Source organism: Camelus ferus, chromosome 23 (assembly GCF_009834535.1).
Source record: "Camelus ferus isolate YT-003-E chromosome 23, BCGSAC_Cfer_1.0, whole genome shotgun sequence".
NCBI lineage: Eukaryota > Metazoa > Chordata > Mammalia > Artiodactyla > Camelidae > Camelus > Camelus ferus.
The window spans coordinates 15,735,071-15,757,130 of record NC_045718.1 but is presented as its reverse complement, the minus strand read 5'-3'; the positions used below and the strand labels follow the sequence as shown (position 1 = coordinate 15,757,130).

Here is a 22,060-nt window from a genome sequence, read left to right as displayed (position 1 = left end):
CTTGGCAATTATAAATAATGTTGCTATTAATAGCAAGGTATATATATATATATCTTTCTGAATTAATTCTTATTTTGTGGTTGGCTTTTTTTTTTTTTATAACTATGTTAAGTTTAAAAAGGTAAAGCTCTAAGGCTGAGAAATTAACAGAGCTTTCAATAGATGCGGAGGACCAGTGGACCAAAACCAGTGTTCAGAGCCGGGGGGTGGGCTGGAGCTGATAAACGCTCAACCAGTGGGCAGGGAAGGAGAAAAAGCACTAATTTTTATTTGACTTTCATATGTAACGGTTTCCTCTTGTAATCAATAGAGCAGCCACTAAAAGAATAGTGAAAGTTTATGAGACTACCAAACTGAATGAGGGAGAAAATGCAATATTAAAAAAATAGCTAATTCAAAATATCAATAAAGGAGAGATAAACAAAGCAGGGTGGATTAAAAAAAATAGCAATGTGGTAGGTCTAAACCCAAATGTGTTAGTAATCCATGTAATAATAACCATATGTAGCAGAAATTAAATATAAATCAAATTCTCTAACTTAAAAACAGATACAAAATACTGTATATAAAATGGATAGACAGCAAGGTCCTCCTGTATAGCACAAGGAAGTATATTCAATATCCTGTAATAAACCATAATGGAAAACATTATAAATCAACTATACTTCAATAAAATATATATATAAATAAAAATTAAAAAATTTAAAAAGCTAAACCTCTAAATGTTCTTAGAAACAATGAACAGTACATATATGTAAATTTTAAAAATATGTGCAGTATAATGTGTATATGTATTTACATGCAATACATTGTATATGTGCAGTCAAACTGTACAATTCTACATAATAAAACTGAAAAATGAAAATAATAATAATAAAAATAAATAAACCTGACTACTTCCCCCAAAGAAATAACTTTCAAGAGGTTTTTTTAATTAAAAAAAAGACTCAAGAGGAAATGTTCCTTTCTCCCCATTACACTCCACCTAGAGGGAGGAGCAGCTATGCGTGTTCTCATTTCACTCTCAATGACGCTAAGAATGGGAATTCTGGACCTAGGGATTCTGCTCCAGGCCTTAAACACCACGCCATACCTCATGACCTACGTGGCTCCAAAATTACAGAAAGGAAAACTTGGATGGGCAGTCATTTACAGGTTGAGGGACACAAGTTAAATAGTAGAAGTGTAATGTATTTTTTAATAAATCAACGTTTCCCTTTGGCTCTCTCCATCTCCTTCCAACACTTCATAAAGTCCACCACATCTTAAGGGACCCACTCAACCCTAGAAGCTGTCTTTGAAGCTGTCTTTGATGAAGATGTAAGAACTTCCTAGAACCGCATTTCTGGGATATAACTAAGGTTGATCTGATGGATGACTGGTGAACTTAGAACCCTGGAACAACTCTCCACCTCTCCTACTTGACTGGAGTCTGCCTCCATCCATTCCATCCCTCCTTCCTCCTTATGGTCTTCAAAAAGTGGTCAAGTGACTTTAAGGATTTTGGCATGAGAGAAGCAAATTACTCCAGAGAAATACTTTGGTGACCTCTTGTGCTGTCAGATTGTCCCCTGCTATCTGAACAGCACAGTGCAAGGACAACAGGTAGCTCTAACCAGGACCGAGAGACTTTCAGAGACAAGAGCAGTCCCAGGGACCTTCAAAGGTTCCGGACCCCAGGAGTACCAACCCGCCGAGTAGCCCCCACTGGTGCCCCCTATTCCCCAGGCCTCCCCTTCGAGCCCCCAGGTGGGCGGGGCTCCACTGACACCTTTCCCAGCCGCGCAGAGGGAGGAGGCGGGGCAGGGGACCGGCCAAGCCAATGCAGACGTCCCTGGTCACACGCAGCCGGCAAGCAGGCCAATGGGCGCCGGGGGGCGGGGACAGAGCCTCCGGCTCCGGGCGTTTATAACAACTCGGAATTCGGCGCCTAGTCGAGATCTCAGTCGCGGCTGTGGATTCCCGGGCTGGTTGTGGGTCAGGTGCCCCGGGCTCTAGCTCTCCCGGCGCAGCCGATTCCCCCTCCGCCCTCGCTCACCTCCTGCTTGCCATGGAGTCGTTGGCTTTCTCCCGGCGCCCCGGCCCGGCTCCCTCGGCCACCGCAGCCTTGACGGCGGAGGTCGTTCGGCCCCTGGCCGAGGGGCTCATCAAGTCGCCCAAGCCCCTGATGAAGAAGCAGGCGGTGAAGCGGCACCACCACAAGCACAACCTGCGACACCGCTACGAGTTCCTGGAGACCCTGGGCAAGGGCACCTACGGGAAGGTGAAGAAGGCGCGGGAGAGCTCGGGGCGCCTGGTGAGTGCGACTCCCTCTCGCGGCGCTGGCCGGCCGGGCTCGGGGCTTGGCCGCTGGCGGTGAGTGACGGAGGGTGGGCCGGGGGACAGTGCCTTGCTCGGTGGGGTTGCCCGCATTCAGTCTTTACCACGCTGAGGTTGCGGGTGTGTTGGCGGTCGGGGGTGCTGGTGGTGTCCACTTTAGATTTGTCCATGACTGTAGGGACAGTGGTCGTGGACCGGAGAACCCCGGCAACTCCAGAGTGTGATGATTACCAAATAAGCAAAGTGGGGTGCACAGGGGACGAATAGTGTCCTGTCTTGGGATGAGAAGGCTCCCTAAAGAAGATGGGACTTGGGTTGAATTTTGCTTGTTATAGACTATTCAACAGAGTGCAATGGAAAGAGGAAGTAGAAGGCACCTGATCTTAATAGGCGGTTAGTAAATTTGTGTGTAGTTGAATGAATAAATGAATGAGATGCCCGATTCCTCAACTCAGTTCTAATAGTCTGGCAGCCCAGCTTACTATGGAGATATCCACTCCACCCCTCCACCCCCAAGCCTGTGACATTTAGGTCCCTTCCAGCTCTAAGACTGAGTCCAAATTTCATTATGATAGGTTTTTAATTATGGGAAATGTGAAACCAGGCTCTGGTGCAAGGTCCACTGTGCTCCCAAATACCTTTGGGTTTGAGGGCTTTTCAGGTATATGTCCTGTTAATTTGTTGTGCACGTGTGTGTACAGTAGAAGTAATCTGTGGGACCTTGGGCAATTGACTTTTTCTCTGTACTCTCAGTTTCCACTTATGCAAAAATGAAGAAAACACGGCCTCCTTCACAGCTGCTATGAGGATTGAATGAGATACAAATATGAATTTAAATTGTTTCTAACAATAGATCCCACAATGAGAACTGATATTTATATCTGGAAAATCCAGCCTCAAAAGGACAGCGAATTTCCTAAAAGTTAACAAACTTGAGTTTAATGTGCATAGGAATCACCTGGTGCTTGTTTAAAATGCTTCTCTGGTTCCACACTGATTTTATTCTGAAGGTCTAGGATGGGACCAAATAATCTGTATTTTAACAAGTCTTTGAGAGTTAGGGATTGTTTTGTGAAGTCTAGTTGGGTGCTGATTATGAGACGTGCATGTGTGTGTGTCTGCAGGTGTGTGTGGCCATGGTCTGCCTTATCAGCGATGGCAGCAGTCACCTCCGCAGATTGTTTGCTTTTGCAGCCAGTAGCTGGTTTGAAATTCAAGAAGTCATTTCATTGGTGAAGGAGAGTGGATGCTGGAGAAAAGGAGTGGATTATGGCCCCATCAATAGGAGCAAGTATGTTTTTCCTGCTAACGCCTGGCACAGTCCCCAGTTGCCCGCTGCCAGGTTACAGCTATTGGGCAATCATGTACTTCCTGGTTTTCCTTTTCTTTCTCTTTCTATAAAGTGTGAGGGCCTGGTGAGGCTCCAGGCTTGAGACCCCTGGGCCCAGGCTTTGTCGGGGGCTCAACTGGAAAATCGCTGCTTGTGGCTTGTGGCTTGTGGCTCGTGCCTCTTGTTGGGGTGCAGATTGGATTGGGGGGAAACTGAGGTGGCCTGGAAACTGAGATTGAAGTTCAGAGATCTCATCAAGCTCTTGACCTTGGTCGCTACAAGCGTGTACGTGTGTGTGTGTGTGTGTGTGTGTGTGTGTGTGTGTGTGTGTCTGTGTGTGTGTGTGTATTGGAGAGAGAGAGATAGAAAGAGAGCTATATCATTGATTCTGGAATGAGATAAACCAGCTTTCAGTTTTCAAACCTCAGTGGCTGTAGGCAGGGATTCCAGCTCTTATTACATCAGAACGGAGAGAATTCAGAAGGGAGGGCAAAGGGTATAGCTCAGTGGTAGAGTGCATGCCTGACATGCACAAGGTCCTGGGTTCAGTCCCCAATAACTCTATTAAAAAGGAAAAAAGAAAAGAAAAGAAAGAAAGGAAAAAAAGAGAATTAAGAAGGGGCTCCCTGGCCTCATAACTCTTGTCATATGCAGGGAACCAAGATCAGTGGGCATGGGACCTGTCCTGTAGCTCCTGGTCCATAGACCACCCTATACTTCAGCTGGGAACTTACTCAGGGTCTCTCTCCTTGAAGAACAGCTCTGCTGTACTAATGGTTTCTCACTTCTAGAGAGGAGTCTTCCTCCCTCCACCCCCATTCCTGCTTCTTCACTGTCCTCCCTGAAGAGAGACCAACCTGGTGCCTCCGGGTCTTCAGTTGGGGAGAGGGGCATGGGAGCAGCCCACGACCTCCCTCAAAATGAACTGAGACTGTTGGTGGGGACTAGGTTCAGAGGAAAACCTGCTGAGCGACTTCCATCCCACTTTCTCTCCCCCACACTTCCCATTCCCAGCCTGCCTAAATGAGATTATCAGGGGCCAGACGGGATTGTCCGGAGGGAGGGGCAGGTGGGCAGGACTAATGGCTGCTCCAGGAGGGCATCAAAGGAAAAACAAATATTTGCTCTGGATCTTTAGCCCTGAGTACATTCCTGATGTCCAGATGACATTTCCTTCTGTGCCTTTTGCAGCTCTCGTGACCACCCCACCCCCTAAAAAGAAAAACACCTGCTGGGGTCCCTGATATGGTGGTGCCCACCAAAGCTTTGGGGATGATCTGCATGGAATTCTTACCTTCAAGGGGGCCACAAGGCACTTGAAGGGAGTCCAAGTGGATAGTGATCTGGGGCCAGGGTGCTTCTGTCTCATTTATATATTGGATTACTGCGTGGGATTTCAAAATGTTTGAAAATGACTGATTCCTTCATTGACAGATGGGGAAACTGAGGCCCAGGGAGAGCAGGTGACTTGTCCTGTGGCTGGTGAATGGCATGCCTGCAACACAGGCACCTGACTCGACTACTCCAGGCACTAGATGACCAGTGCTGAGTTGGGAGTTGGCTTTGAGCTGAGCCCAGGCTTGCCTCAGTGTGTTTTGTCATTCCAACTGCTTTCTCTGACCGACCGCCTTTCCCAGAGCTCCAGGCGTGCTGAGGGTGGGAGGAGTCACTGGGAACCACCCCCACCCCTACATACACGCTGATTGTGTTGAGGGATCTTGGGTAGCTGAACTACGCTACATTCAAGGCTCTTACCTTGGCAGGAAGACTGCCCAGCTCAGCAGCAGACTGCAAGCGTTCAGACTCCTGGCTCTACTGCTTCCCAGCCTTGTGACTTCTCCGTATCTCAATTTCCTCATCTGTAGAGTGGAGAGTATAATAATTCATACCTCATGGGGTTCTTATAGGATTAAATAAGAATATATGTAAAATGCTCAGCACAGTAGCTGACACCCAGTGTTATTATCCCAGGAAGGCTGGCTTCACTGAGGTCCTACCCTCCCTCTCCTGGAGTCGGGGTGGGGGGTGCCCCCATCCAGGTCTATCCTGCCCCAAGCAAGAGAATGGGTTGTGCCCAGTTTCCCTAAGCCAAACCACTTTGATCTCTGCTTTGTTCAAAGTCCCAGTCCCTGCTTCAGCCCTCGATCCAAAGAAGGGCTCCTGCCTGGCCAGCACCCAAAGGCCTCTTCTGCATGACGCTCCCCTCCCAGCTCCTCCTGCACCTGCCTGCTCAGCGGCAGGGAGGGAAACTCCGACTGCAGGCGACTCTTGTCCCTGGGCTCTGGCCAAACCACACAAGAGAGCTGGGCAGGGAAGTGCCTTGCCTGGTAGCGTGGCAGAGTGGGCAGGCAGGTGGCAAAGGGCGGTGGGCACAGCATGAGATTTAGGGGAGGTGGCTTAGACCCCCTCTCGGAGTCCATTCCTCCCCCTGCCTGGTTCTCTGGCAGGCTTGGTGGGGTAGTGGCCACCCTGCAAGCCTATCCCCACTCTGCCCAGCTCAGGCCAGCCCAGCTCAGCTTCTCCTCCGTTATCTAAATGGGTCATCCTCCAGCTCCTTGCTCCGCCTCCCGGAGGCAGCTGCTCCATGAAAGGCCAAAGAGGAGTCAAGGGTCTTGGCTCCAACTCTGGGCGATAGCTATGACTAGAGATGCCCAGCTTGTACCCTGTCTCTTGGCACCTGAAACCAGTACCTCAAAATCTTCTTTTTCTAAGACCTTCTGCCTTCCTCTCCTGAATCCAGACTGTTTTCATCTGATTTCCTTGGGGGGCAAGGGGGGGAGGAGAGTAACCCCAGCACCCATCTCTCCAGTGTGTCGTGTATCTGTAAGTGGGATGAGGGTGGCCAGGGGCACTGCACAGCCTGGCCCAAGGCAGAGGGTGGGGCATTCCCTTCTCCAGGAGTAGGAGGCAGGGAGGTAGAGGCAGGGAGGTGCAGGCAGGGCAGGGCATCTGCAAGGAACTTCTGTCTTCTGAGATGATAGCTTTCTCCAGGCCACACCCCTCCATCTTGGATCCTGACTGCCTTGGTGTGTTGGGGAACCTTGGAAGAGCCACCTTTCTGGATGTCAATGTTTGCCACCTACAAAATGGGACAGGGAATTAGCCCTGCTGCCTTCCCAGTGTGCAGGACTGCAGGGGCAAGAAAATCACTGGGCTGCTATCAGTAGAAATTTTGCTCGGTCAGGTTAACATGGGTATAGCAAGCCCATTATAATGATTCCTTGGCTCTCCCCTTCCTGGCATAGTAGCAGGTGACCCACTTCTGAAGAAGCTCAGCAGAGAAGACTAATGTTTAGAACGGAGCTCTTAGGTCCTGATGTGCAAATTTGTGAATGGTCTTTTCTTTCTGGCCTGTGCTCAAACCTTCTCTCTCTGGTTGCTGCCTCCACCCCAAAGGTCTTCCCACTTTGCCTTGGTAAACCCCACCCTTTTTTGGAGGAGGGGTAATTAGGTTTATTTATTCATTTATTTTTTTTTTATTGAAGGTACTGAAGCTTGAACCCAGGCCCTTGTGCATGCTAAGCATGCATTCTACCACTGAGCTATGCCCTCCCCTCATCCGCAAACCCTATTCTTCGTTCAAGTTCTAAGACAAAGTTTTCTCCCTGGGGTGGTTTTCCCTGATCCTCCAGGCAAAGGAAGCTCTCTGGAGCACCTGGAGCCCCTGGCCAGGAAGGGATCTCAACTGTCGTGTTCATCACACTAGACTGGAGCTGACTTAATTGCCAGTCCTACCGCTGATCCGAGGCCCTTGGCACTGGGACTGTCCGATTTTTGTCTGAATCCCCAGTACCTACCATAGTGTCAGGCACATAGCAATAGGCTTTCAGCAGATGTTTGGAGAATAAATGCCCTTTTTATTTTTCAGATGAGGACATTAAAACTAGCCAGACCAGTTAACCAGATCATTTAAGTGGCTGTCTTGAGTTGCATAGTACCAAAGGGGCAAATAAAGATTAGATCCCTGGGCTCTCGATCCACATCCTCTGAGCTGGTGTTCACATTTCTGTGTCATTGTTGTGCCCGGGTTTCCTGCCCCCTCTGGGTGGGAGTGGCCATTTACCGTAACATCTCAACTTGAATACTCCGGAGAATAAAAAGGATTTTTACTAATAATTATATGGGGTGAGCCAGGACTGTCTCCAGGCAGGCGTCCTCTGGCTGATCCATTCAGTGACTGTTTTCTTCTTCCTTTCCTCTAGTCACTATATTTTTATACTAGAGAATGATTGCTCAACTATCTTGCAGATGAGAACAAAGGTCCCTCAAAATGAGTTGTCATAAACAAGGCTGACTCTCCACCCATGCCTCGGAAGAAGGGCAGAAAATCTTATCTGGGCACTGATCCCATCAGTCAGGGATCAGCCCAATGACTTAGCCAATAAATATTTTTTTGTAATTTGTGTTAACTGGTAAACAATTGTTGAAGGCTTTCTGTATGCTGAGCCCCTTCTAGGCCTGAGCTGTTGCTGTGTCTCACGTACTTTAACAGACTCGCCAGCAGATAGTTAGAGGCCTGTCCATAGGGGCCGGCATAGGTGGGGGAACAGGTGTTAATCCCACGAGGGCAGTGACACATCACTCTTCTAGTCTGTAACCTGCTTGGGGACTGGTGGAGGCACGATGACCTAACTTGTTTCCTTCCTGGGACGTGTCAGCCAAGCTGTGGTCTCCTAAGACCTAACATAGCTGATGGAGGTTGGGGCGGTGGATAGGGGGCGGGGATGGGGGTCCCTGACCTAGCCCCCCCGAGGCCAGAGCATGGGCTTGCAGGAGGATGGAGCTGGCTCTTGAAGATTAACAATTCTGACTTAAAATCATAGGCTTCCAAAGGGGAGGGTATTTATTGCTCAGTGGTAGAGTGCATGCCTAGCGTGCACGAGGTCCTAGGTTCAATCCCCAGTACCTCCACTTAAATCAATCAATCAAACAAACAAACCTAATTACCTCCCCCACCAAAAATCAAATCAAATCAAATCAAATCATAGGCTTCCAGAGTTGAAAGAGACGGATCTCAGGGTTCAACTTGTATACCTTCTACCCATACAGGCAGGGACTCCTCTTTGCACACCTCAGATCCTTTTCATTTTTTTTTGAAACCTCTTTTCTTTTCCGCCTTGTCTTCTTTAGAGCTCTGTCCCCTAGCCTATGTTTACCTCATCGTATATGTTTGTGTGTACACAGTTGTACGTCAGAATATGCCTAATGTTTGTATAAGTGTGTGTCTTAAACTCTTAAATATTTCTCTTTCATTATCTAGGTATGTGGGTTTTTTTTTTTTTTGAACGATCTATTAATTCAATTTTTACGGCCCTTTATCTGAAGAGCTTGTGGTATTTCATCTAGTGTCTGATTTTTAAAACAAAGAATTGAGAGAGAAAAGAACTAGTCCATAAAATCTCCCCTTCAGGGAGAGGAAAGGGCATGGAGCGGTGTTCGGGAACGAAGCTCCAGGTTGAATCCCCATAGTTGGAGGATTTAAGCCCCTTCCCCCATCCCCGCCCCCTGTCCAATTCCAAGCCAGGGGTTTTTCTGCTTAGCTCATTGGAGTGGTTTGGAGCAGAAGGGATGGGGGGGGGGCGGGGTGAAGAGGGCGCTGAGGTGCAGCCCGGCCCCTGCAGCTGCAACTGGGCCTCTCCAGGGGCTTGGGCAGGAGGCTCCATGGTGACCGCCGCTCCCGCTGCTATTGTCCTCCCTGCCCTGCTCGGGGAGGGCCAAAGAGCCGGGCCTCCCCTCTTTCAGGGATGCAGCTCCAGGGGAGGAGCGGGGGCGGAGGGCACGCCATCCCTGGCCGGTTGCCGGGGTGACCGGGCCCAGGGCTTTGTGAGCTGCTCCTCTTACGGGATTACGGCTGTTCCGCATTCCTGTCCGAAAGGGACAGAGGCCCGCGTTCGGAGCCGGAAGCCTTTGTCTGCCTCCAGAGCCCTGTGAAAGGGGGGATTAGAGGCTCCACCCCTCGGGTCCAGGTTTCCTTTTCTCTGTCTCCTTTTGAACCTAGAGGGGAGGCAAACCCTCCTGGGAAATGAATGAGGCGCTGTTTTCCTCGGCCTGCGCCTTCAGATTTCTCATAACTTGCCTGGCTCCCATGAAGGGGAAGTCTTGTATTTACCATTTATGTCCTTGAATAGGACTTGTCAGGAATTGACCAGCCCTGTGACACCCCACCCCATCCCCGCCCAGCACCTGATGCCAGCACTGCAGCCTCCAAGGGCCCCGTGGCATTTATACGGTCATTTCACACAATTGGAGCGGGAAAGCACCTCTGACATCTTAGCCCAGCCTGTTTATTTCACAGAAAAGAAAATTGAAACTGGGAGCGGGGGTGGACCTTGCCCACCAGGACAGCAGCAGAGCCTGGAGGGCCCAGGTCCGCTGACTCCCCACGCGATGCCTTCTCCATACACCACATGCGCAGTTGGTTTCTGTCACCCTCGCTGCTGAGTGCCGTGGAACAGGGCTGAGACAACCCCGTCCCTAGGAGTTTTGCTTAAACTGCTTCTTGGCAGTTCTTTCTCCATTTCCTCTTGCCTCACTCCACCCTTCCTGAACCCACCACACATACCAGCCAGAGAGTTTAATCTTTATATGGTTTTTGCACCTTTACAAACAATAGCAAAGCCCAGAGACTCTGTTTAATTGTCTAGTTGTTTGTTTGTTTGTTTGTTGCTGGAGGAGCGACATTAGTTACCTAGACTGAAGAGACTGGCATTTTTACCATAACTTTTTTTTTTCAAGTATAATCGGTTACAATGTTGTGTCAATTTCTGGTTTACAACATAATAGTTTGGTCATACATATACATACATATATTCATTTTCATATTCTTTTTCATTACAGGTTATTACAAGATATTGAATATAGTTCCCTGTGCCATACAGTATAAACTTGTTTACCTATTTTATGTATATACAAATATATCTATATATCGAGGTATCTATAAATCTCGAACTCCCAGTTTATTCCTTCCCACCCCGTTCCCCCCATAACTTTTTTGTGATTTTTTTATGTATGTATGGTAAAACATATATGACATAAAGTGTACCATTTTAATCATTTTAAGTGTACAATTCAGCACATCCACAGTGTTGTACACCGTCACCACTGTGCATTTCCAAAACCTTTTCATCATCTGAAGCAGAAGCTCTGTACCTATTAAACAATAACCCGCTGTCCCACCACCCCCACCTCCAACATCCCCACTTCTGGTAACCACTCTCCTCCTTTCTGTCCAGTGCAGTTGCCTACTCTGGGTACCTCATGTAAGTAGAATTGTACAATATTTGTCCTTGGGCGCCTGGCCTCTTGCACTGAGCATCGTGTTTTCAAGGGTCATCTATACTGTGCATGTATCAGCACTTCACTCCTTTTTATGGCTGAATAATAGTCCATAAGATGAATATACCGTATTTTCTCTAGCCAGTCATCCATTAATGGGCATTATGAAGGAAAAAGTACCAGAGGCAGGATCAGATGGTCAATAGTGCCACCCCCTCTGTGCCCGTTAGTGACTGTGTGACTCTCTGAGCAGGTCATTTACCTTCCTTAGGAACCAGCTTCCTCACCTGGAAATGGGGTAATGATGCTTTCTGTGCCCACCTCCCAGGATTGTTGTGAGGGCTGGTTCACTGACTGCTGCAGTAATGGTTGTTCAGCGCCTACTGTGTGCCAGGCACTATGCTCGCTATCCAGTGGTGAGCAGAACAGGCCCAGTCCTTTCCTTGTAGTGGAATGTGGTAAATTTGCAATCATAAAGCATTGGCCTTACAAATGCAGGTTGTTGCCTACCTTCTGCATCTGTGGACTCTGAATAAGGTCATTGATCCATTCTCCTTCCTGCTACATAAACTGCACCTAACCTAGTGAGAGCCTTCTCTAGAGAAGGTGTTCTCCAGCCTCTCTGCCACCTGCCCCAATGAAGGATGGCGAGGCTTCTCTGGGTGCGCCCTGTGGCCTCTGTAGCAGCTGTAGGCACATCACCAGAATCAGGGCTCTCAGAGTGTCCTTGGGGACACCTTTACCTGCCAGACCTTTCTCCTCACTCTCTTGCGTTCTCTGTTCCCAGGTGGCCATCAAGTCAATCCGGAAAGACAAAATCAAAGATGAGCAAGATCTGATGCACATTCGGCGAGAGATTGAGATCATGTCGTCACTCAATCACCCCCACATCATTGCCATCCATGAAGGTACAGGGGCAGAGTATTTGAACCTGGGAGTGTGTGTGTGTGTGTTTGCGTAGGAGCAATCAGAACAGATGACACAAGGAAGTAAAAAAGACACAGGCTTAAGAGCAAAAGTTGGATTTGAAACCCAGCTGTATGACTTTGGACAACTACTTTAACCTCTGGGCCTCAGTTCCTCATTTGTAAAACGGGATAACCCCACCTACGTCACAAGGTTGGTGCAAAGATCAAAGTACAAGTCACCAAGTGCTCAGCACGTGCGAGGAATTCCACAGACTGTTGGCATTTTTGTTGTTAGGTTTTCCAGACTTGAACACTGCCTCCCCGAACCAATGAGATCCTTAGCAATCCGGGGGAGGCTGAAACATACAGAGACCTGCACCTGTCCCCGGTGCGTGGGTACTATTTTCCTTCATGCATCCCAAGAGCCAGACCTCCTGTCCTCTGAATCATTCCCCCATGGGGCTGGCTCCCAACTCGTCTCTTTCAGCCTCCTCTTGGTCTGACATCAGTGCTGGCTTTCCCCTCCAGCTACCCTGTTCCCTGCGACCCAGACAACAAAGTAAGCCAGAGAGGGTGATGTGGCAAAGAGGGAGAGCAGTCTCCCACACACACCTGTCTGCTTCCAGCCGTTACATAATATCAGTTAGACAGGAAACAAGGAAAGGCAGTAGCAGCAGGACGGAGGGAAGGGAGCCTGTGGCTTTGTCCTGGGTCTGATATTCCTGGTGGGAAGAAAGACTGGTCTCCTCTCTCAAGTTATGCTTATTGGATGACTCGGGGCAGAGCCACTGACATGGCCCCGTGACCTGAGCTGGTCCCATGGGGAGCCCAGGCAAGTGGCTCTGAAGGCGAATTGTATCTCTGTGTATTTCCCCCAGGGAAGAGTGGGCAGATGACAGAGGTATTGGTTAAGCCAGGCTGAGCTTGGTGATTGGGCTCCGTGTGTGTGTGTGTCTGTGTGTGTCTCTGTGTGTGTGTGTGTGTACACGTGAATTCCCCCTGACACCTCTATCTCCAGCTAGGTCTAGGAACTGAGCTTTGAAGCTTAGGATGTGGCTTCTACTTACTACATTTTCAGATTCAGCACATATTGGGATGTCACAGCTTAACAGTTAGTGTATCTGGCAGGGCTCCCCCAGATCCATCCCCTTCTGCCACAGCCTTCAGGAGTTTTGGGCTGGGACAAGGTTCTGGTCCTGGGACTGACCACTAACCTAGCTGCTCTCCAGAATGGGCCCTGGCTGGCTCCTGACCCCCAATTTCAGGGCACAAAGTTTGCACACAGCCTACAGAGATGTGGGGAACCACAGGGGTGGAGCCTCAGCTGGGCACCCCCAGCAGGCTGGGCCATGATGCTCCCCAGGGGGAAAAGCACAGTCCTCCTGGTCATGGATCCATTTGACTGGGAGCTGGTCCCCTGCTTGGAAGAAGCCTGCTCCCTCTGCTCCCCCTCACAAGCTAGACAGCAATCACGCTGGGGCTGGCTGAGCAAGCCAAACTCACAGGACCCGTCTGACACAAAGATGCCATGTCACCAACATACATGTTTTGCCACATACCCAGCAGAAGGGCCAGTTTGGGGAACCAGCCATTGCCTACTTTTCCAGGAGGCAAGACAAGGCCTTGGGAGGCAAGAGGGCCCCTCCCACACATGGAGATGAGCCAGCTGGAGTAGGCTGACTGCCAGGACGCCAGCCGATCAATTAATCACCAAATAGTTAGATTGTTTCTGTGTACAAGGCCCTGGCTTGAATACTCTGGATGGGAAGTCAGAGATGTTAAAAGTGATGACTATTTCAGCTCTGCGTGGTACTTTGCAGTTTACAAATCACTTTCGTACACTTGTTTTCCTCTTCTAATCCTCAAGGCAGGCATTACTATGGACATGATTCTTCAAATCTATGCATGAGGGTGCTGATAGAAATGTAATAGTAGATACCATCTATTACGGGCTTGCTTGCCGCCGCTTGTTCAGCCAGCCCGAGAGCTATCTATCACTTACTTTCATCTGTTTCTCACCCCAGCCCTGTGAGGTCGCTATTATCATCCCTTTTCAAGTGAGGAACTCAGGCACACTGGTTGAATAACTTGCCACAGTGTCCCGGCTAGTAAGTGATGGGACCGGGATTCAAACCCTAAACCTACATTCTTACTGATGTACCTAGAAGAGATTTGCCCAAGGTCACGGGGTAAAAAAGTGCTGGATTCTGAACCAGAGAACCTGACTTTTCATACTCATTCAGTGATGTCTCAGAATTTGCTGGGTAGTTTTAAGAATCCTCAAAAGCCTGAACTTCCAAGGAGAAGGAGGGTGGGCCTTGGCCTTAGCAAATGTCTCTAGAGGAAGGTCCTGTCTGGTTTGGGGCCAGGGAGGACTATGTGGCCCCCAGTGGGGAGCAGTGGGCTCCGGTGGGGCCTGACATTCCTGCCCTGCTCTGCCCCAGTGTTTGAGAATAGTAGCAAGATTGTGATTGTCATGGAGTACGCCAGCCGGGGCGACCTGTACGACCACATCAGCGAGCGGCAGCGGCTCAGTGAGCGCGACGCCCGGCATTTCTTCCGGCAGATCGTCTCCGCCGTGCACTACTGCCACCAGGTGAGCAGCCACCTGCCCCAGCCCTGTTCTGAGGGGCTGGTCCCTGGGGCTCGGGAGCCAGTTTGCACCAGATTCCATGACCTGTCCAGGATCACACAGGAAGACAGAAGCAGAAGCAAGACTCAATTCTGGATTCAGACTAGGGAATGTTGGTGTCTCTGGCTTTGAGTCTCTTGGCCCAGGATGGAAGGGCCCACGATGTTTTGTGCTATGTGCCAGTAAAGATGGGCATTCCCACCTACCTGTGCTCACCCCGACTCAGCCCCCTTTGTGCTTACCTCACTGTTCAGACCAAGCCCTCGTGTCCTCCCCTCCCTGGTGACCTTCTTGATTCTCCTCCCTCCCTCTTTCAGAACGGGATTGTCCACCGAGATCTCAAGCTGGAGAACATCCTCTTAGATGCCAGTGGAAATATCAAGGTGAGCCCCACCTCTTGTTTAAAGCCACTCCCCCACCCCTCCCCAGCCTGTCCGCACTGCCCCTAGCCAGGCATCTTGAAGCCCCTAGGGGTTCTAGAAGGAGCTGAGCAAAGCTCAGACTTATATATTAGTACTGGTACGGACCTCCACCATCATCCATTCCAGCACCTTATTCTATGGATTAAAAACTGAGGGAAGGGTGTAGAGAGCATGCTTAGCATGTACAAGGTCCTGGGTTCAATCCCTAGTACCTCCATAAAATAAATAAATAGATAGATAAATAAACCTATTCCCCCTCCCCCCCCAAATGAGAAGAATAAACAAGACAGAAGCCTCTAAAATATATATGTATGAAAAAGAAAAGAAAACTGAGGCCTCACGATAAGGAATGACTTGCACAAGGTCCCATGGCTGGTGAGTGGCTGAGCCTGAGTTGGAACCAAACTCCTCTGACTCCCTGACCAGTACTCTTGATGTTCCCAGGCTGACCGGAGTCTAGGTCTAGGGTTGGCTTCTGCTCGTAACCTTGGGACTGGCAAGCAGAAGTCACAGCCTGAGCCCGCCCCACCTGCGTGCCTGCACAAACACACCTGCTCACACGCAGCCGCAGTTAGGTAGTCCTTTGGCACCTTTCACCACAGCAAGCAATGCGCTGCCAGCTTCCTGCTTTCTGCAGCTGCTGAATTCTCATGCCTAATTAGTTAAACTTAGGTCTGAGAAGTTCACGTTGATGTGGTAAACCCAGGTCTCAGGGCTGGCAGGGGGAGGTGGCAAGGGCTGGCCCCTGCAGGTACCTGGGAGGGCTCGGACTCTGCACCCGGACCCCTCCTCAGAATCCTTCTGAACCCAGGTCATAGTCCCTTCGCAAGTGGCTCCTGACCTATGCCCTGAGGTGCCCTGGCACTGAGTTCATGCTCCTAACCAATTCCCGGAGCAGGTGGGGCTTGCTTTGATGTTGACCAGGGGGAGGGAAACCAGAGCCCATAAGCCCACATAACCTGGGCGGGCACGAACTTTCCCATCTGTACCAATCACCTGCCTCATTACGGGCTTCAACTGGTAACTGCTTGATAAGAGACCAATAAAACCATAAATGAAGGAGCCAGAGTTTATCAACAGCCCCACCCTGGGGACACATGGCCCTCTGCTGGGGATGGAGAGGTGGGGAGCAGAAGGCCAGTGGCCTCAGCCTCGGTTTAAGAATAGTTGGGGAAGGGTCTCTCTAAGGAGCGAGAAGATGGGCTTGGAGCCTCTCAAGCCCTCAGTATAAGGTAGCTCAGAAAGTCCCATAAGAAGAATCCATCTTCTGGGCTATAAATAACCATGGCTGTCATCTTTGTTCTGCCTTCCCTATGGCTTCTCAGCTATACTGGGCTGACCCCAGTCCACCACGTTCCTGCCCAGGTGTGGGCAGAGAGATGAGCCCCTTTGCTGGGAAGGGCAGCCCAAGCCCAAGCAGTGGGTTGCACGCTTCTGAGCACCACGGCATTGGCACAAGAGGCCGACTCTCCCCCTCCAACTGGTAGACCCTTCCTTCAGTCAATAAGTGGCCATCCCACCCATGGGTCACACCTGCGCTAGGAGCTGCAGATGGGGTGGGGGCGAGAGGTCAGCACAGGGAACGTGGCAGTAAGAGGAGATGGGATGGACAAGCAGGGGCAACTGTGAGCCATTGGAAATTGTAGGGGTTCATGGGAGAAGGAAATCTCAGGGCAATGGAAGGCTTCCTGGAGGAAGTGGGCTGGCAGGTGGGCTTGCTGGGTCAGGAGGATGTGTGCAGGCAGGAGACAGCATCCCTGGAGTGATGAACAAAGGTGAACAGTGTGAACAAAGGTGCCTGGGAAACAGCGAGGACCTGGTGGCGCCCCGACACACCTCTGCCTAGGCACTCCTCATTGGTACAACCTCCACAGGGTCCCCTCTTCCAGGGCCTGAGCTATGTCGGCGGTGCCCAGTGTTGGGTAGGGGTCATGGGCACCCTTCCCTCCTGCTGGGGCCTGGGTTTCCCCCGGTCTAGAGAGGGGCCAGCTTGGAGCTACAGAACAAGCCAGGCCTTGGTGTGACCCCTGCCCACGTTTGACCCAATCCTGCAGATCGCTGACTTTGGCCTCTCCAACCTCTACCACCAAGGCAAGTTCCTGCAGACGTTCTGCGGGAGCCCCCTTTACGCCTCGCCAGAGATCGTCAACGGGAAGCCCTACACGGGCCCAGAGGTGAGTGTCGGCCCTCCTCCACCAGCCCGTGTCGGCCGTTCACTGGCTTAGATCCACAGAGACAGGTGCGCTAGTTCCCTAGTTACTCCCTTTCTCAGAGCTCAGAACTCACCTCCCTGCCGGAGGAGTGCCAGGCCAGGTCTCTCGCTGAGAGAGGCAAAAACTGGAACGAGAGTTTGAGTCTCTTGCTCCCAGTCTGGTTCTAAGCCCCTCACTTTCCAAGTTCCCATTACCTTTCCCAGTCCCCAGCCAACCTCCCTGGAGAGGTGATGTCTGTCACAACCATCCACTCCTGGCCCAGAGGGATGACCTTGTCACTGACCTTGTGTTTGTGGCTGCCCCTCCCAAGGGGAGGCAATTGACTACACCTCTTCCCATGAACCTCAGTCTCTTCTGCAGTGTCACCCTCTCTGTCCCTGGGTGCGAGAAGGAGGTGGTTCTCAAATGCACTGAGCTCTGAGTTCTCCAAAGTGTGCCCCCCTTTTCCCATGGTATTGAATGTGAGGCTGGAAGCCCTCCAGCCTGTGGCATGAGAACATTCTTGATGACTCCCTCTCTCTCTCTCTGTCTCCTTCTCTCTCTCTCTCAGGTGGACAGCTGGTCCCTAGGTGTTCTCCTATACATCCTGGTGCATGGCACCATGCCCTTTGATGGGCAGGACCATAAGACGCTGGTGAAACAGATCAGCAATGGGGCCTATCGGCAGCCGCCTAAACCCTCCGGTGAGTGAGCGTATGGGTGTTCTCATCCAGGACCGGGGTGTCCTTTGCTAATTTCCACAGCAGGAATTAAACAGTGACAGTAAAATGAAGAGAGCCACCCAGAGAGATGAGGGTAACTTCCACCCCACCTCCTGCTGTCCTCTCTCTGCCTCCTGTGTCTGTGATCTCAGAGGAAGGAAGGGGTAGCTCTTCCTTCCTTTATGGGCATACTTTATTATATTTGGGAAGTGCTTCCTAGGGTCTAACTTAGATCCTCTTTGCTCCAATTGTCTCATTTCCTACTGCTTTTGTCCTAGTTTTTAGAAATCTTTTTGTCCCCTCAGGTACAATGTAGAAGGCAAGAATCAGGGTGTGAGAACCTTGGTTTACTCTTGAGCAGTCCCTGCCCTCAGAGGGTTGCATTTCAGGGCAGCAAAGGAGGATGCACACTAACATACAAACCTGGCTAACAAAGGGGCCGTGGTCCTGAGGGGCCGAGGGGCAGAAGCAGACATTGGCGGAGTCAATCCAGGAAAGCTGGAGACTGTGGGGAGCCGGCCTGGGCTGTGGCGTGTGTGGAGCCCTGGTGGGAGTGGACCTGTCTGACACAAGAGTGAGCCGTGTCTTAGCACGAATGGGGGTCAGCCAGTGAGAGGTGGGCTGTGGGTGCCCATGCTCGTGGCTACGAATCTGAATTCCCTCTCTTTCTTCTAGATGCCTGTGGCCTGATCCGCTGGCTGTTAATGGTGAACCCTACCCGCCGGGCCACACTGGAGGATGTGGCCAGTCACTGGTGGGTTAACTGGGGCTACACCACCCGTGTTGGAGAGCAGGAGGCTCTGCACGAGGGAGGGCACCCGGGCAGCGACTCTGGCCGGGCCTCCATGGCTGACTGGCTCCGGCGGTCCTCCCGCCCTCTCCTGGAGAACGGGGCCAAGGTATGCAGCTTCTTCAAGCAGCACGCACCTGGAGGTGGGAGCATCACCTCCGGCCTGGAGCGCCAGCATTCGCTCAAGAAGTCCCGCAAAGAGAATGACATGGCCCAGACTCTCCAGGGGGACCCAGCTGCCAACAGCTCCCCTCGCCTTGGCAAGGGCACCCTCAAGCTGCCGAAAGGCATTCTCAAGAAGAAGGCGTCGGCCTTCTCGGAGGCGCCAAGGGAGGACCCTGAGCTCAGCCCCGTCCCTACAAGCCCAGGACAGGCTGCCCCCCTGCTCCCCAAGAAAGGCATCCTCAAGAAGTCTCGCCAGCGTGAGTCTGGCTACTACTCGTCTCCTGAACCCAGCGAGTCTGGGGAGCTCTTGGATGCAGGGGACGTGTTTGTGAGTGGGGATGCTGTGGAGCACAAGCCCCCACCAGCCTCAGGGCTGCTGCTCCATCCGAAGGGCATCCTCAAACACAACGGCAAGTTCTCCCACACCGCCCTGGAGCTTCCCGCCCCCGCCACCTTCGGCTCTTTGGATGAACTGGCCTCACCTCGCCCTCCAGCCCGGGCCAGCCGCCCCTCAGTGGCTGTGAGTGAGGACAGCATCCTGTCCTCTGAGTCCTTTGACCAGCTGGACTTGCCCGAGCGGCTCCCTGAGCCCCCACTGCGGGGCTGTGTGTCTGTGGACAACCTCCTGGGGCTTGAGAAGCCCCCCTCAGAAGGCCCTGGAAGCAGAGGCCTGAGGCGCTGGCGGCAGGACCCCTTGGGGGAGAGCTGCTTTTCCCTGATGGACTGCCAGGAGGGGACAGAGGCCTGCCAGCAGGCACTGGGGGTCTGCTCAGAGCTCAGCTGAGGGTGGGGGGCATCGCCCCGCCGGGGCAGGCTCTAAGATGCAGCTGGCTGCACCCTCAGGGGAGACAGCCTTCTTCCCTGCCACCCAGGACCAACATCCCAGCCCAGAAGGCTGAGACGGTTTGCAATCGAGCCCTGGGGAGGGCTGTACGTGGGGAGTGGGCAAGTGAAGTGCATTGAGGGTTCAATGTCTTCAGCCCCATCCAACCAAGAAGATAGTAGAGGGAAAAAGAGTAGAGAAGTAGAGGGGCAGGCCCGTGGCCGAGTCCCCGTTGTCTGTTTCTTGTACACATAGTAGGGCCACAGAGATCTGGAAAGAGCGCTCTCTTAGCACTCATCTCCTTTATTGTAATGAGTAAGTTTCCTGCATGGTGCCTTCCTGCCAAGGTGGGGGTGGAAACTCTTCTTTCATTCACACATACATTCCCATCTCCACCAACCACAACTGAAATGTGGCACCCCTAACACCCTGGGGTGTCCTGGGAATGGCCTCCCAATGCCTGCCCTTCCTTACTTACCTGAGCAGTAAGAGAACGCAACCTCTTGTTTCCTCAAAGGTTCTCTCCCCTTTCCCCTCCTCCAAACCTGGCCCAAGCCTCCTGGAGTCGCTGCTATGAATCTAAAGGACTTGAAAAGGCTCAGGCTGCTATTGGACTTCATCTCAAGGGGCCCAGATGCCGCTGGACCCCACCTTGGACCTCAAAGACTCTGAACTTCTCCGGCCTCCAAGCTGCTCCTGCTACTGAGAATGGCCATGTCTATTTCTCTGGGTTTTCAGGGCCCTAGAATGTTCTTATTTATTATTATGTTTTCAACACTGTTTTTTTAAAAAGTGAGCCTTCTATCTTCGATAATGTGAATACTATGTTCTGGGGAAATCCACTGTGCCATCTAAATGTTGTGCAGAGAGACACAGTTTTGCAATGATTCTCTACTGATTAAGGGGAAGCGGAGGGGGAATCTTTTATAAATCTACATATCCCATTATACTGTCTGCAAGTGGTGTCTGGCCCCCTCACTCCATGCCCTGATTCTGTCTACCTGATGGTCCCTCTTTCCTTCTGTGGGTAGAAAGAACCATCCCATTAAAAACCAGAATGGTGATTGGAAAACAGCCTCTGTGGTTCTGATTGGGGGGTGGGGAGGTGGGTGCAGATCTTTGAGTTTTCTCTTAACATGCACTCCCCTGGTCTGTCATGGCTAGAGAATACAGAACCTGCTTAATACAAACAAAACACAACAAAAATCTAGCCCTTAACTCCAAAAGGCTCCCCGTTATACCTCCATCAGCAGTTCTCCCCTTTAAGCACACAGGTGGGAAAGAGCCCTGAGCTGAGGATCCCAATTTGCTCTGGGGTTAGCACTAAAGCCCCGGGTTTGGCAGATTATACAGCCCCGCCCCGACGCTGCTCATTCTCTTCTCCCACCCCTCCCCCATCCAGCTCAGTCCCCTGCTGCTTGAAGTCTCCCCCACCGCCTTTATTCTCTCCCTCCAAAGAAATCCTTCACCCTCCAGTGCCAGGCAGCTGCTCTCCTCTCCGCCCCCACCGCCTGACTCCTAGAGGAAGCAAAGAATGCTTGGAATGCCCCCCTCGTTGGCCGTCCCTCTCCACCCCCTGCAGAGCATTCCCCGGACGCCGGCTTCATTGAGAAACTCCCGGGCTCTGAGGGCTAGGATGAAAGGGAGGATAAGGACAAAGTGCAGGCAGGCAGGCAGCCGGCCGGCTCCGGCTTCAAGCAGGCTCCCTCCCCCATGACTTGCCCGACCCGTTGTTCGCAGGCCCCCAAACATCCCAAGTCCTAGCCAGTTCCAGCTGCCTGCTCCACGGTACACCTGTCCTCCCCGCCAGCCATCAGCGCCTGCTGGTGTGGAGCATCTGCACTTCCCTCCCGCTCCCTGCATCTGGGGAGCTGGCAAAGTTACTGAGTCTGGGGAAGAAGTGGGGAGCCAGGCAACCCTGGGATCAAGACGAAAGAGTAAACAAGAAACTGCTTAAGCTACAACTGGGGTCTTCCAGTCCGATATCTTTGAGGTCCTACTGAGTGCGGGAGCTCTGGGCTAGGCTCTGGATAGACATGGGAAAAATATAATAGAGGGTCTTTACCCAAGAAGCTCAGAGTTCAGATGTGGAGTTGACCTTGCTCATTTATTCACTGGACTCAGGACTCAAGCCCTTTTGTGTGCTTAGCCCTTGAAGGACAGGGGTGATTGCTATGTCCCTGATGCAGCGCGTAAGATCTTAACCTCAAGGAGGCTGCAGACTGGACAGCAAGGTAGCATGCATTAAAAATAAGTAAAACTCTATAGAAAAATTGTCAGTTCAGATAATGCTGAGGGGAGTTGGGGTGATGGAAAAGAGTAGCAACTTAGGAGAAAATAATAAGGGCTACCATTTAGGTACTTATGTATCAGGCACTTGGTGTATTATTTAAAGCTCAGGACAGCCTTGTTAGTCCGGCACAATTTTTATCATTCTTAAGTTGCAGAAGATGAAATTGAGACTCAAAAACTTAAAGTAACT

At 51.2% G+C, this 22,060-nt stretch overlaps 1 protein-coding gene across 2 annotated transcripts; it reads left to right on the top strand.

The window, feature by feature from the left end:
- Positions 1 to 1,878: 1,878 nt before the first annotated feature.
- On the top strand, positions 1,879 to 20,650 carry NUAK2 (NUAK family kinase 2). 2 transcript variants are annotated; one of them, XM_006182286.3, is made up of 7 exons: positions 1,879 to 2,296; positions 11,712 to 11,832; positions 14,277 to 14,428; positions 14,782 to 14,847; positions 16,941 to 17,060; positions 17,650 to 17,782; positions 18,476 to 20,650. In XM_006182286.3, exons 1-7 carry the CDS (start codon positions 2,051 to 2,053, stop codon positions 19,537 to 19,539), a joined length of 1,902 nt encoding a protein of 633 aa, XP_006182348.2. In that variant the 5' UTR covers positions 1,879 to 2,050; the 3' UTR covers positions 19,540 to 20,650. The 2 variants fall into 2 exon arrangements, with proteins under 2 accessions (XP_006182348.2, XP_014412735.1); XM_014557249.2 differs by lacking the exon at positions 1,879 to 2,296 and adding an exon at positions 2,411 to 3,610.
- Positions 20,651 to 22,060: the final 1,410 nt, after the last annotated feature.